This window comes from Nerophis ophidion, linkage group LG08, assembly GCF_033978795.1.
Source record: "Nerophis ophidion isolate RoL-2023_Sa linkage group LG08, RoL_Noph_v1.0, whole genome shotgun sequence".
NCBI lineage: Eukaryota > Metazoa > Chordata > Actinopteri > Syngnathiformes > Syngnathidae > Nerophis > Nerophis ophidion.
In genome coordinates, this window is record NC_084618.1 from 16958361 (window position 1) to 16973328 (window position 14968).

Genomic DNA, 14968 nt, shown 5'->3' on the forward strand with positions numbered 1-14968 from the left:
TTAAATAGAAGGTCAAAATAAGGAATATAGAAGGTGAAAGGGATTAAAACAAAGTCAAAAAGAGTCAAAGAAGGTAAATAAAAGGTAAGGGGGGGTGTTCTTTTTTTTTTTTCTTTGTCTTGAAAAAGGGACTTTTTGTGGTTGGTGCATTAATTGTAAGTGTATCTTGTGTGTTTTATGTTGATTTAATTAAAAAAAAATAATTTTGAATTTTTTTTTTTTTTAAATAAAAAAAAAAAAATTCTTCTGCGGCCCGGTGGTTGGGGACCACTGCTTTAGAACAATCAGAGAGGTTTTTGTCATGTTTGTCCTCCTACAGCAGGGGCGTCCAAAATATTGTTTTTTAATCCTGAAGACTCCTGGGGAGCAGAGAGGCTCTCAGTCACTAACATGTTAAAAATAAGTCAAATTATTAGGTTTTATTTCATGCTTACAGTAAATCTTTATATCAACTTGAGGTTGATATAAAGTAAAACAAATAAGGTTTTATGCCTTTTCTGTCAACGACAACTTTGTTTTTTATAGTAAAACTGAAATATGCAGTATTTAGATAAATAGATAGTACTTTATTGATTCCTTCTGGAGAGTTCCTTTATTTAGCAATGAAAGCCCTCAAAGATCAATAATACAGAACACCATTGATTTTAATTTCATATATTTGAGTAATCACAGTGAAAAGTTAAATAAAATCCTACTAAATATATTTAAGATCCGAAAGTTCCCCACTCATAAAGTGATGCATTTTTATTCGTTTTTTTTTTAAAACTTTTAACACTTAAATTTCAAGATCAACTTCTGATAAATCTGTCGATTTTAAGTTTGAACTATTTTCTTTCTTTTATGCTCTTTTGTCAAAACTTTGATGTTTTTATATGACAAACACACAACATATGCAATATTTGTTTCCACATATAACATTTTCAAGTGATCATTTTTAAATCCATCCATTTTATACTGCTTATTCGCGCCTATCTTAGCGTACACCCTGGACAAGTCGCCACCTCATCGCAGGGCCAACACAGATTTTTAAGTCATAATTCATTATAACATAGATTTTTTTTTTAATAAAGACAAAAGGAAACAAAAAAACTGCCTGCATGGCAACTTTGTGTCAACATTTCCACTTTTTCTCATTAAATTTGACCTCATTCCACTTTTTTTTCAAATGTTTCTTTGAATTTTTGCAATACTATTAATTTTGCCATTTTTTTCAGAATGTGCAGAATTATTGTCCTCCCGATTTCCACCCGGACAATAATATTGGGGACGGGCCGTAAAAGCACTGCTTTTGGCGTTCTCTACATGTCGCCACGTCCGCTTTTCTTCCCTAAAAACAGCGTGCCGACCCACTCACACAATATATGCGGCTCATACACACACACACACACACACAAGTGTATGCAAGGCATACTTGGTCAACAGCCATACAGGTCACACTGAGGGTGGCCGTATAAACAAGGTTAACACTGTAACAAATATGCGCCACACTGAACCCACAGCAAACAAGAATGACAAACACATTTCGGGAAAACATCCGCACCGTAACACAACATAAACACAAATACCCAGAACCCCTTGCATCACAAACTCTTTCGGGACGCTACAATATACACCCCCGCTACCAGCAACTCAAACCCGCCGCCGAAAAAAGGCATTAAATGTGTGTTTTTATTTTATTTGATACGCCATTGATATTTTTTAATCGCAATAATTAACTCATTAAACATTGTTTTTTAGTCTGTAACAGAAAACTATTTAAAAACAAAATACAAAATTGTGATAAGTAAACTTCCGGCCACTTTATTAGGAACACCGGAATACGCTTTATTAGCCAAATATATTTAATAGTTTGACAACAATAGTCAACTGTGCCCTCTTTCTTTAATATTAACACCCCCAAAAAAATTGTATATATATATTTTTTTATTAATAATAAAGACCCTTAATTTGAAATTTTACCGCAAACAACCCTTGCCCCTTCCGGTCTGTTACTGGATCGGAATAAAATGGCAACTTTCCCATCCATCCATCCATCCATTTTCTACCGCTTATTCCCTTTTGGGGTCGCGGGGGGGCGCTGACGCCTATCTCAGCTACAACCGGGCGGAAGGCGGGGTACACCCTGGACAAGTCGCTACCTCATATTTACTATATTTACTATAAATCCAGTCATTTGTCTACGAAATTGTAATAAGTACACCTCTGCATAACATCGTGTCCTTATTAACATAAAACAAGAAAAAAATCGCAACAAATAACTCATTAAACATTGTTTTTTTAGTCTGTAACAGAAAAAATATTTCAATAACATCAATTGCCTGCAAAACTGTGATAAGTACACCTCTGCGCAAACAAGATAAAAAAGAATATATATTATTTTTCATTTGAAACTGGATTTTGCATGTCGCTATAAAGTTATATAAGCCTCGCTTGCTCAATATTCAATGCAAAACTTTTTTGGGTCCTATTAGTGATTCCCAAAGCCCAAAAAAAGTCTGCGGGCTATAGAGCGTTTTCATTTCGGGCTCCAGTACTCTGGAATGCCCTCCCGGTAACAGTTCGAGATGCCACCTCAGTAGAAGCATTTAAGTCTCACCTTAAAAGTCATTTGTATACTCTAGCCTTTAAATAGACCAGTTGATCTGCCGTTTCTTTTCTTTTTCTTCTATGTCCCACTCTCCCTTGTGGAGGGGGTCCGGTCCGATCCGGTGGCCATGTACTGCTCGCCTGTGTATCGGCTGGGGACATCTCTGCGCTGCTGATCCGCCTCCGCTTGGGATGGTTTCCTGCTGGCTCCGCTTTGGACTGGACTTTCGCGACTGTGTTGGATCCATTATGGATTGAATTTTCACAGTATCATGTTAGACCCGCTCGACATCCATTGCTTTCCTCCTCTCCAAGGTTCTCATAGTCTAGCATTAAAAGATTACAGTTGGTACAAAATGCGGCTGCTAGACTTTTGACAAGAACAAGAAAGTTTGATCACATTACGCCTGTACTGGCTCACCTGCACTGGCTTCCTGTGCACTTAAGATGTGACTTTAAGGTTTTACTACTTACGTATAAAATATCAATCAATCAATCAATGTTTATTTATATAGCCCCAAATCACAAATGTCTCAAAGGACTGCACAAATCATTACGACTACAACATCCTCGGAAGAACCCACAAAAGGGCAAGGAAAACTCACACCCAGTGGGCAGGGAGAATTCACATTCAGTGGGACGCCAGTGACAATGCTGACTATGAGAAACCTTGGAGAGGACCTCAGATGTGGGCAACCCCCCCCCCCCTCTAGGGGACCGAAAGCAATGGATGTCGAGCGGGTCTAACATGATACTGTGAAAGTTCAATCCATAGTGGCTCCAAGACAGCAGTGAGAGTCCCGTCCACAGGAAACCATCTCAAGCGGATCAGCAGCGTAGAGATGTCCCCAACCGATACAGGCGAGCGGTCCATCCTGAGTCCCGACGAGCGGTCCATCCTGGGTCTCGACTCTGGACAGTCAGTACTTCATCCATGGTCATCGGACCGGACCCCCTCCACAAGGGAGGGGGGGACATAGGAGAAAGAAAAGAAGCGGCAGATCAACTGGTCTAAAAAGGAGGTCTATTTAAAGGCTAGAGTATACAGATGAGTTTTAAGATGAGACTTAAATGCTTCTACTGAGGTAGCATCTCGAACTGTTACCGGGAGGGCATTCCAGAGTACTGGAGCCCGAACGGAAAACGCTCTATAGCCCGCAGACTTTTTTTGAGCTCTAGGAATCACTAATAAGCCGGAGTCTTTTGAACGCAGATTTCTTGCCGGGACATACGGTACAATACAATCGGCAAGATAGGCTGGAGCTAGACCGTGTAGTATTTTATACGTAAGTAGTAAAACCTTAAAGTCACATCTTAAGTGCACAGGAAGCCAGTGCAGGTGAGCCAGTACAGGCGTAATGTGATCAAACTTTCTTGTTCTTGTCAAAAGTCTAGCAGCCGCATTTTGTACCAACTGTAATCTTTTAATGCTAGACATGGGGAGACCCGAAAATAATACGTTACAGTAATCGAGACGAGACGTAACAAACGCATGGATAATGATCTCGGCGTCTTTAGTGGACAAAATGGAGCGAATTTTAGCGATATTACGGAGATGAAAGAAGGCCGTTTTAGTAACGCTTTTAATGTGTGACTCAAAGGAGAGAGTTGGGTCGAAGACAATACCCAGATTTTTTACAGAGTCACCTTGTTTTATTATTTGGTTGTCAAATGTTAAAGTTGTATTATTAAATAGAGGTCGGTGTCTAGCAGGACCGATAATCAGCATTTCCGTTTTTTTGGCATTAAGTTGCAAAAAGTTAGCGGACATCCATTGTTTAATTTCATTAAGACACGCTTCCAACTGACTACAGTCCGGCGTGTTGGTCAGCTTTAGGGGCATGTAGAGTTGGGTGTCATCAGCATAACAGTGAAAGCTAATACCGTATTTGCGTATGACGTCACCTAGCGGCAGCATGTAGATGCTGAAGAGTGCAGGGCCAAGGACCGAACCCTGGGGAACTCCACACGTTACCTTAACATAGTCCGAGGTCACACTGTTATAGGAGACGCACTGCATCCTATCAGTAAGATAAGAGTTAAACCATGACAGGGCTGAGTCTGACATACCAATTCGTATTTTGATACGCTCTAATAAAATATTATGATCGACGGTATCGAAAGCAGAGCTAAGATCGAGGAGCAGCAACATAGATGTCCATCGTTAGCAATAGATCATTAGTCAATTTTGCGAGGGCTGTCTCAGTCGAGTGATTTGCCCTGAAACCGGATTGAAAGGTTTCACATAGATTGTTAAACGCTAAGTGCTCATTTAGCTGCTCTGCAACAATTTTTTCGAGGATTTTCGAAATAAAGGGAAGGTGAGACACCGGTCGGTAGTTTACCATGAGGTCAGGATCGAGGTTAGGTCTTTTAAGGAGAGGATGAATAACCGCTTTTTTGAATGCAACGGGAACAGTGCCCGAGGAAAGTGATAAGTTTATAATATTTATAAATACTACACGGTCTAGCTCCAGCCTATCTTGCCGATTGTATTGTACCATATGTCCCGGCAAGAAATCTGCGTTCAAAAGACTCCGGCTTATTAGTGATTAATAGAGCCCAAAAAAAGTCTGCGAGCTATAGAGCGTTTTCCGTTCGGGCTCCAGTACTCTGGAATGCCCTCCCGGTAACAGTTCGAGATGCCACCTCAGTAGAAGCATTTAAGTCTCACCTTAAAACTCATCTGTATACTCTAGCCTTTAAATAGACCTCCTTTTTAGACCAGTTGATCTGCCGCTTCTTTTCTTTCTCCTATGTCCCCCCCTCCCTTGTGGAGGGGGTCCGGTCCGATGACCATGGATGAAGTACTGGCTGTCCAGAGTCGAGACCCATGATGGACCGCTCGTCGGGACCCAGGATGGACCGCTCGCCTGTGTATCGATTGGGGACATCTCTACGCTGCTGACCCGCCTCCGCTTGAGATGGTCTCCTGTGGACGGGACTCTCGCTGCTGTCTTGGATCCGCTTGAACTGAACTCTCGCGGCTGTGTTGGAGCCACTATGGATTGAACTTTCACAGTATCATGTTAGACCCGCTCGACATCCATTGCTTTCGGTCCCCTAGAGGGGGGGGGGGGTTGCCCACATCTGAGGTCCTCTCCAAGGTTTCTCATAGTCAGCATTGTCACTGGCGTCCCACTGGATGTGAATTCTCCCTGCCCACTGGGTGTGAGTTTTCCTTGCCCTTTTGTGGGTTCTTCCGAGGATGTCGTAGTCGTAATGATTTGTGCAGTCCTTTGAGACATTTGTGATTTGGGGCTATATAAATAAACATTGATTGATTGATTGATTGATGGATTGATTGATTGATAGTCATCATTGTCACCGACGTCCCACTGGGTGTGAGTTTTTCTTGCCCTTATGTGGGCCTACCGAGGATGTCGTAGTGGTTTGTGCAGCCCTTTGAGACACTAGTGATTGAGGGCTATATAAGTAAACATTGATTGATTGATAATTTGTTCAACTTCGGCCCGCGGCTTTGTTCAGTTTTAAATTTTGGCCCGCTCTGTATTTGAGTTTGAGACCCCTGTCCTACAGAAACCGTATTAAAACAAAAAATAATTTTTTAATGTTTTATTCCCCTCATCTTTTTCCATTTTTCATACATTTTTGAAAAGCTCCAAAGAGCCACTAGGGCGGCGCTAAAGAGCGCTCAAGCCGTGGGTTGCCGACCCCCCGTCATAGTGTGTGTGTGTGTGTGTGTGTGTGTGTCTGACCTCCTCCTTCAAGCTGTGCTTCCTGTGTTCCAGGCAGATCTCCTTGGCCCGCATCAGCTGCAGAGTCTCTTTGGAGACGGCGTACTGCAGCCTCTCCATGCGCTCCACCGCCGCCGCCCATGCAGACTTGCCCAACTTGCGCTGGTCGGCGCGCATCCGCTCGCACAACGCTGCACACACACACTGTCAGAGGCGGAAGGCGAAGAAAAGGCTCAGCAGAAAAGTACCTTTCTGCGCCCGGTTGGTGCTTTCGAAGAACTTGACGGTCAGGTCCTGGATGGCGAGGACGGCCGCCTGCGCCTTCTTCTGCCACTCCTCGTCCTCCTTCCTCAGGGCCTCCACGCGGCGGGGGCCCAGGCGCTCCGTCTCCAGCGAGATCTGGAGGGCGGAGGGCAGGTGTCGTGAGGTGTAATACCCGCAGCGCGCAGCAGAGGGCAGTACAAACCAACTTGAAAGGTCAACCCTCGGAGCAGAGGTGGGTAGTAACGCGCTACATTTACTCCTTTACATCTACTTGAGTAACTTTTGGGATAAATTGTACTTCTAAGAGTAGTTTTTATGCAACATACTTTTACTTGAGTATATTTATAGAGAAAAAAACGCTCCATTTATCTACATTCAGCTTGCTACTCGCTACTTTTTTTTTTTATCGATCTGTTAATGTTTGTTTTGGTTTGTCACAGACCTACAAAGTAGAATCCACGCATGTCGCGTTTCACCAATCACATGCAGTCACTGGTGACGTTGGACCAATCAAACAGAGCCAGGCGGTCACATGACCCGACTTAAACAAGTTGAAAAACTTATTGGGGTGTTACCATTTAGTGGTCAATTGTACGGAATATTTACTGTACTGTGCAATCTACTAATAAAAGTATCAATCAATCAAAAGTGTAAAGGAAAAAAAGACACATTTTATTTCAACCGTACTTCCCGACAAAAGCCTAAAGACTGATCGCACAGTTCCTGCGCTAACAAAATAAGAGTCTCCGAAAGCCAGCGCAAACAAGCGAGCAAACTACGGAGTTTGCCGCCAATGTATTTCTTGTAAAGTGTATAAAAACGAATATAGAAGCTGGACAAATAAGATGCCCAAAACCAACGACTTTCTTGTGGTATTAGACAGAAAGGAGGACTTTTTTTTCTCCTCCATTTGAAAACGTGGACGTTATCAGCACTACTGATTCCAATCAATGCAAGTCATCAGAATCAGGTAATACACCAACTTATATTCTTGTCTTCATTAAAGATTGGAATCTATATGTTAAACATGCATGTATATTCATTAAAATACCTTTAACATGTGAACAAAAACAGCAAAATAAAAAATATATAAATTATATACTGTATATATAAATGTATGTATGTATATATATATATATATATATATATATATATATATATATATATATATATATATATATATATAAGCAACTATATATTATATAGTTGCTTAAGAGATATTCCTGGCTCTGAATTAGCTCATTGCTATTTTTATGTTTTTGTGCATTACTTGTTGCCGTCATCATTAAAGGAACAGGTTAGTCATCAGTTACTCAGTACTTGAGTAGTTTTTTCACAACATACTTTTTACTTTTACTCAAGTCAATATTTGGGTGACTACTCCTTACTTTTACTTGAGTAATACATCTCTAAAGTAACTGTACTCTTACTTGAGTACAATTTCTGGCTACTCTACCCACCTCTGCCTCTGACCAGGTGGATGGACGGATGGATAGATAGATAGATAGATAGATAGATCGATAGATCGATCGATAGATCATGGGTGTCAGACTCTGGCCCCGTGTAATTTCATTTGGCCCTTGAGGCAATATCAAATTAAACATTACAGTTGGCCGCTCTACCACCGCTAATCCTCATTATTGCCAACCCTCCCGAGACTCCCGAAGTTCAGTGCCCCTCCTGAAAATCTCCCGGGGGAACCATTCTCCCAAATTTCTCCCGATTTCCACCCGGACAACAATATTGTTCTATTAACACTTCCTTTAGCCTTCTCTAAAACCTTGCATCACGTCCGCTTTTCCTACATACAAACATTGTGCCGTCCTAGCCACACAATATAAGCGGATTTTACACACACATAAGTTAACGCGAGGCATGCTTGATCAGGTCCACACTCAGGGTGGCTGAATAAACAATTTTAACGCTGTTACAAATATGCGCCACGCTTGTGAAGCCACACCAAACAAGAATGACAAACACATTTCGGGAGAACATCCGCACCGTAACACGGCATTAGATTAGATTAGATAGTACTTTATTTATTCCTTCAGGAAAATAGTAATACACCAGTGATTATGACTGAGGGCCACATGGCAGTTATGTTTGGCCCCCAAAGGGCCGCTTCTAACAGTGAATACTATCTTTACACCATTTTTTTAATATGTCTCAGGAAAGCACAGAGCATCCTGAAAGACCCATTCCACCCCGGGCACAGCCACCTGGAACTGCTACCCTCAGGCAGACGCTACAGGGTGCTAAAAGCGAGCACCGATAGACTAAAAAATAGCTTTTACCCAAGAGCCATAGTAGCACTAAACAGGCACTGAGTGTCCATATGTCCATCATGTCCTCATGTGTAATGTTTAAATGTTTTTCTATTTTTTTGGACTACAATGTGAAATAATGTTTTATGTATGTATACATAGATACATCTGTCATCTCTATCTTTTTTTATTTTTTATTTATTTTTTATTTATTTATTTATTTATTTATTTTTTTAATTTATACTACCATATTGTATATGCACCTTAGGAGGAGCTGCTCCAATTTCGTTGTTCTTTGAACCTGTTCATTGCAATAATGACAATAAAACTCTATTCTATTCTATTCTATTCTTACAAAAATGGTGGGATACAGGTAAACAAGTGGGGGGGAATGGGAGAAAAAAATAAGATTAAAATAAAAAAATAGGTCAAAGCCTGGGCCCTGGAGAGGGGTCCAGACTGAGGCCAAGGAAAAAAAACAACAACAACTCATAGCCATAGTACACATCCCTCTTACATGTGTGTAAGAGGGAAACATCAAACATCAAAGAAGACCAAGGACATTAAAGACATTAAAGCAGAGACATAGACAGAACTGAACAAATACTCAGAACCCCTTGCAGCACTAACACTTCTGGGACGCTACAATATATAATTTGATATGCCATTGATATTTTTTTATTATTATGTTTATTTGAAACTCTATTTTGCATGTCACTATAAAGTTATATAAGCCTTGCTTGTTCAATATTCAATGCAAAACTTGTTAAAAGGTTCAGTTGTTCAACCTTGGCCCACGGCTTTGTTCAGTTTTAAATGTTGGCCCACTCTGTATTTGAGTTTGACTCCCCTGAGATAGATAAATAGATAGATATATAGATAGATAGATAGATAGATAGATAGTATTTTATTGATTCTTTCAGGAGAGTTTCCTCAGGAAAATTAATACACTCCGCAATTTTATGAACATTTTGGCCAAGCCTCGATCTCTCTCCTTGTGGAAAAAAGGCAAGGATCCCTGGTCTGGTTCTAGCAGTCCACAGGTGCCATTTTTTGGCCCTGGAATTAATAATAAATGAAATGTTCTTACTAAATGTATTCTTTCTTTCTATTTGGGGAGAATAAAAAAAATGTTCTCTGTGTAATCACAAATGATGTTCACTTAAATATTGTCTAATTATGCAAAAATGTATTATGAATTCATTTTTTTGAAATAGAAATAAATGCTAATAAAATGTATTTCAAAGCAAGTTATGCATCAAATTGTGCAATGTAAAAAAAGTAACAATAGATTTGGTGGTCAAATTGTGAAATTTACTGTGATTTTTACAGCATTTTTCTCTAAATCTGTGGTCCCAAGAAATAAATTTTTTTTTTTTACTTTTTAGAAATTATTAAATCAACATAAAAAACACAAAATATACATTATATATCAATATATATCAATACAGTCTGCAGAGATAATAAATAAACAAAAACAAAACAAAAAAAACAGTCTGTGGAACCAATTTTCAAGCAGCTACAAAAAGGTTGGGGACCACTGCTCTAAATGACAAAAACTGCACTTTTTTTTTTTTTTTTCACTTTTTTTACTGTAATAAACTGTGGTGTCACTTTGGCATTTACAGTAATACACCAGTGATTATGACTGAGGGCCACATGGCAGTTATGTTTGGCCCCCAAAGGGCCGCTTCTAACAGTGAATACTATCTTTACACCATTTTTTTAATGCACTTTGTTAGTAGATTTTTTTGACTTAAAATGTAAAAAAATATATATAAGTTGCAATAACTTAACCTCAAAATGTAGTATATATTACTGTAAATGGAAAAACACTACTGCTCTTTTTATGGTTAAAAAAATATATATTGCCAAAATTTTACTGTCAAATGTCCTTTTTTTTTCAAACTGTAAATTTAAAAAACCCCTGTAATTTTAGCACGAGCTGCCAGTTTTTTTTTTTTTTTACTGTAAATCAACAAGTGTATATTTTTGGGTGTATTACTGTAAATGCTAAAATTGCATGACAATTTATTACAGTTAAAAAAAAGTACTGTTTTTCTATGCATTTTAGTAGATTTTTTTAAACGAAAATGTTCAAAAATGTTCAAAGTTGCAATAATTCCACTTCAAAATGTACTGTATATTACTGTAAATGGAAAAACATACTGCTGTTTTTATGGTTAAAAAAAGGCAGCTCAGTTGCCAGAATTTTACTGTAAAATTTACATTAGTTTTTTTTACTGTAAATGAAAAAAATGCAAATTTACAAAAAATTTTAGCACCTGACCTGCCAGTTTTTTTTAAACCATAAATCAAGAATAGAGGAGATTTTTGGGTGTATTACTGTAAATGCACTACAGTTTATTACAGTAAAAAACTACTGTTTTTGTATGCATTTTTTTATGAAATTGTTAAAAAAATACAGTATATTGCAATAATTTCACATCAAAATGTAGTGTATATTACTGTAAATGGAAAAACACAACTGCTCTTTTTATGGTTAAAAAAAATATTGCCAAAATTTTACTGTAAAATGTACTTTTTTTTCAAACTGTAAAATAAAAAAACCCTGCAATTTTAGCACGAGCTGCCAGTTGTTTTTTTTACTGTAAATCAACAAGTGTATATTTTTGGGTGTATTACTGTAAATGCAAAAATTGCATGACAGTTTATTACAGTTAAAAAAAAGTACTGTTTTTCTATGCATTTTAGTAGATTTTTTTAAACGAAAATGTTCAAAAATGTATGGTAAATTGCAATAATTCCACTTCAAAATGTAGTGTATATTACTGTAAATGGAAAAACAGTTCTGCTGTTTTTATGGTTAAAAAAAAAGGTACCTGTAAAATTTAATTTTTTTTTTTTTTACTGTAAATAAAAAAAATGCAAATTTACAACATTTTTTAGCACTTTAAACCATAAATCAAGAATAGTGGATATTTTTGGGTGTATTACTGTAAATGCACTACAGTTTATTACAGTAAAAAAGTACTGTTTTTATATGCATTTTAGTTGTAAATTTTCTTATGAAATTAAAAAAAAAATACAGTATATTGCAATAATTTCACATCAAAATGTAGTGTATATTACTGTAAATGGGAAAAAATACTGCTTTTTATGGGGAAACAAAGGCAGCTCAGGTGCCAGAATTGTACTGTAAAATTTACATTTTTATTTTTTTACTGTAAATTAAAAAAAAACAGCAATTTTACTAAAAAAATTAGCACCTCAGCTGCCATTTTTTTTTTACCGTAAATCAACAAGTGTATATTTTTCAGTGTATTACTGTAAATGCATCACAGTTTATTACAGTAAAAAAAAGTACTGTTTTTACATGCATTTTAGTTGTAGATTTTTTTAAACGAAGATGTTCAAAAATATATAGTAAGTTGCAATAATTTCACCTCAAAATGTAGTGTATATTACTGTAAATGGAAAAACAGTACTGCTCTTTTTATGGTGAAAAAAAAAAAGGCAGCTCAGTAGCCAGAATTTTACTGCAAATTTTACATATGTTTTTTTTACTGTAAATAAAAATTACTGCAATTTTACAGTAAAATTTCGGAACCTGAGCTGCAAGTTGTTGTTTTTTTTTACCGTAATTCATTCAACATGTGTCGATTTTTCGATGTATTACTGTAAATTCACTACAGTTTATCACAGTAAAAAAGTAATGTTTTTGTATGCATTTTAGTTGTAGTTTTTTTTAATGAAAATGTTCAAAAAATATATAAGTTGCAATAATTTCATTTCAAAATGTAGTGTATATTACTGTAAATGTAAAAACACTACTGCTGTTTTTATGTTTTAAAAAGGCAGCTCAGTTGCCAGAATTGTGCTGTAAAATTTCCTTTTTTTTGTTTTACTGTAAATAAAAAAACTGCAATTTTTCTGCCATTTTTTTTTTAAACCATAAATCAACAAGTGGAATTTTTTGGGTGTATTACTGTAAATGCACTACAGTTTATTAAAGTAAAAAAGTACTGTTTTATATGCATTTTAGTTGTAGAATTTTTTAAATGAAAATGTTAAAAAAATATGGTAAATTGCAATAATTTTACCTCAAAATGTAGTGTCTATTACTGTAAATGGGAAAACACTACTGCTCTTTTTATGGTTAAAAAAAGGCAGCTCAGTTGCCAGAATTTTACTGCAAATTTTACATTTGTTTTTTTTACTGTAAATAAAAAAAAATGCAATTTTACAACAAATTTTTAGCACCTAAGCCGCCATTTTTTCTTTTCCGTAAATCAATAAGTGGAGATTTTTTGGTGTATTTCTGTAAATGTATGACAGTTTATTACAGTAAAAAGTACTGTTTTTATATGCATTTTAGTTGTAGATTTTTTTAAATGAAAATGTTCAAAAAATATGGTTAATTGCTATAATTTCCCCTCAAAATGTAGTGTAAATTACTGTAAAAGGAAAAACAATACTGCTGATTTTATGGCAAAAAAGGGCAGCTCAGTTGCCAGAGCTGTACTGTAAAATTTACATTTGTCTTATTTTACTATAAATAAAATATTACAAAAAAATGTTGGCACCTGAGCTACCAGGTTTTTTTAGTTGTTTTTTTTTTAACCGTAAATCAACAAGAGTATATTTTTGGGTGTTTTACTGTAAATACCAAAACTTCACCACAGTTTATTACAGTAAAAAAAAAAAGTAGCTTTTTTTTTTCATTTTTAAGAAAAATACTGTAAAAATTACAGTATTTTTCACAATTTGACCATGAAATCCATTTCTACTTTGACATTGCACACTTTGAGGGATAACTTCCTGGGAAATTATTATTATTTCTTTTTTAAAAACTGGTTTTGATAATATATTTTTGCCTAATTAAACAATATTTAAGTTAACATCATTTTGTAAATATTAATTTTTTTTCTCCCAAAACAGAGAGAAAGACTACATTCAGGTGGAAAAGTTCCAGTATTTTATTGATGGATATTATTTCCAGGGCCAGATGTGGCCCAGGGCCCCGAGTGTAGTGCTTGAAGGTCAAATGATGAAAGTCAAAGTTGGTGCAAAGTCGGCCAGTGAAGAGTTAAAAGGGGAGAGAAAATAAAAGTGGAGTCCTGGTCAGACATATGCACCCCCCCCCCCACCCCACCCCCCCCCCCCCCCCCCCAAGTTAAAAGTGGGCGCCACGTGGAGTCCTGGCCAGACTTATGCACCCCCTCCCCCTCCCCCAACCCCCCTCCCAAGTTGAAGGAACAAAATGTCCACTTCCTGTGTGGTCACATGACCCGATGTAAAGCAGATGTAGAGTTGGCACATGAAAAGTGGGAGCTTTAAGTCTTCACACAACACAAACATGTGCACGCACTACACTACATTACACACTACACTACACTACACTACATTACACTACACTACACGCTACATTCCACACTACACTACACTGCACTACAGTACACTAAACACTACACTACAGTACAAGTACACTACACTACACTACATTACACTACACGCTACATTCCACACTACACTGCACTACAGTACACTAAACACTACACTACAGTACAAGTACACTACACTACACTACAGTACACTACACTACACGCTACATTCCACACTACACTACACTAAACACTACACTACAGTACAGTACACTACACTACACTACACGCTACATTCCACACTACACTACACTGCACTACAGTACACTAAACACTACAGTATAGTACACTACACTACAAGCACACTACAATACACTACACTACACTATAGTACACTACACTGTACTACACTACAAGCACACTACACTACACTATACTACACTACAGTACACTACACTACACACTACACTACAGTACACTACACTATACTACACTACAGTACAAGTACACTACACTACAGTACACTACACTACACTACAGTACAAGTACACTACACTATACTACACTACACTACAGTACACTACACTATACTACACTACAGAGTACAGTACAGTACACACTACGGTACAGTACAGTACACTACACACTACAGTAAAGTACACTACACACTACAATACAGTACACTACAGTATAGTACAGCACAGTACAGTACACTACAGTACAGTACAAGTACACTACACTACACACTACACTATACTACAAGCACACTACACTACAGTACACTACACTACAGAGTACAGTACAGTACACA

General features: G+C 37.3%; 2 protein-coding genes across 2 annotated transcripts in view; one reads left to right on the forward strand and one right to left on the reverse strand.

Annotated features, from left to right (window-relative positions):
• The window catches only part of LOC133557426 (homer protein homolog 1-like), a 57881-nt gene extending 48726 nt beyond the window's left edge, over nucleotides 1-9155 (forward strand). The window contains exons 10-11 of the transcript XR_009807766.1: nucleotides 6339-6780; nucleotides 8719-9155. The gene's annotated coding sequence lies outside the window, so the exon portion shown is untranslated. The remainder of the gene's footprint in view (nucleotides 1-6338; nucleotides 6781-8718) is intronic.
• jmy (junction mediating and regulatory protein, p53 cofactor) overlaps nucleotides 1-14968 on the reverse strand; it is an 82486-nt gene that overhangs the window by 17167 nt on the left and 50351 nt on the right. The window contains exons 3-4 of the mRNA XM_061907876.1: nucleotides 6533-6683; nucleotides 6306-6475 (exon numbers count right to left, since the gene is read on the reverse strand). Of these exons, the coding sequence (XP_061763860.1) occupies nucleotides 6306-6475; nucleotides 6533-6683 (321 nt within the window). The remainder of the gene's footprint in view (nucleotides 1-6305; nucleotides 6476-6532; nucleotides 6684-14968) is intronic.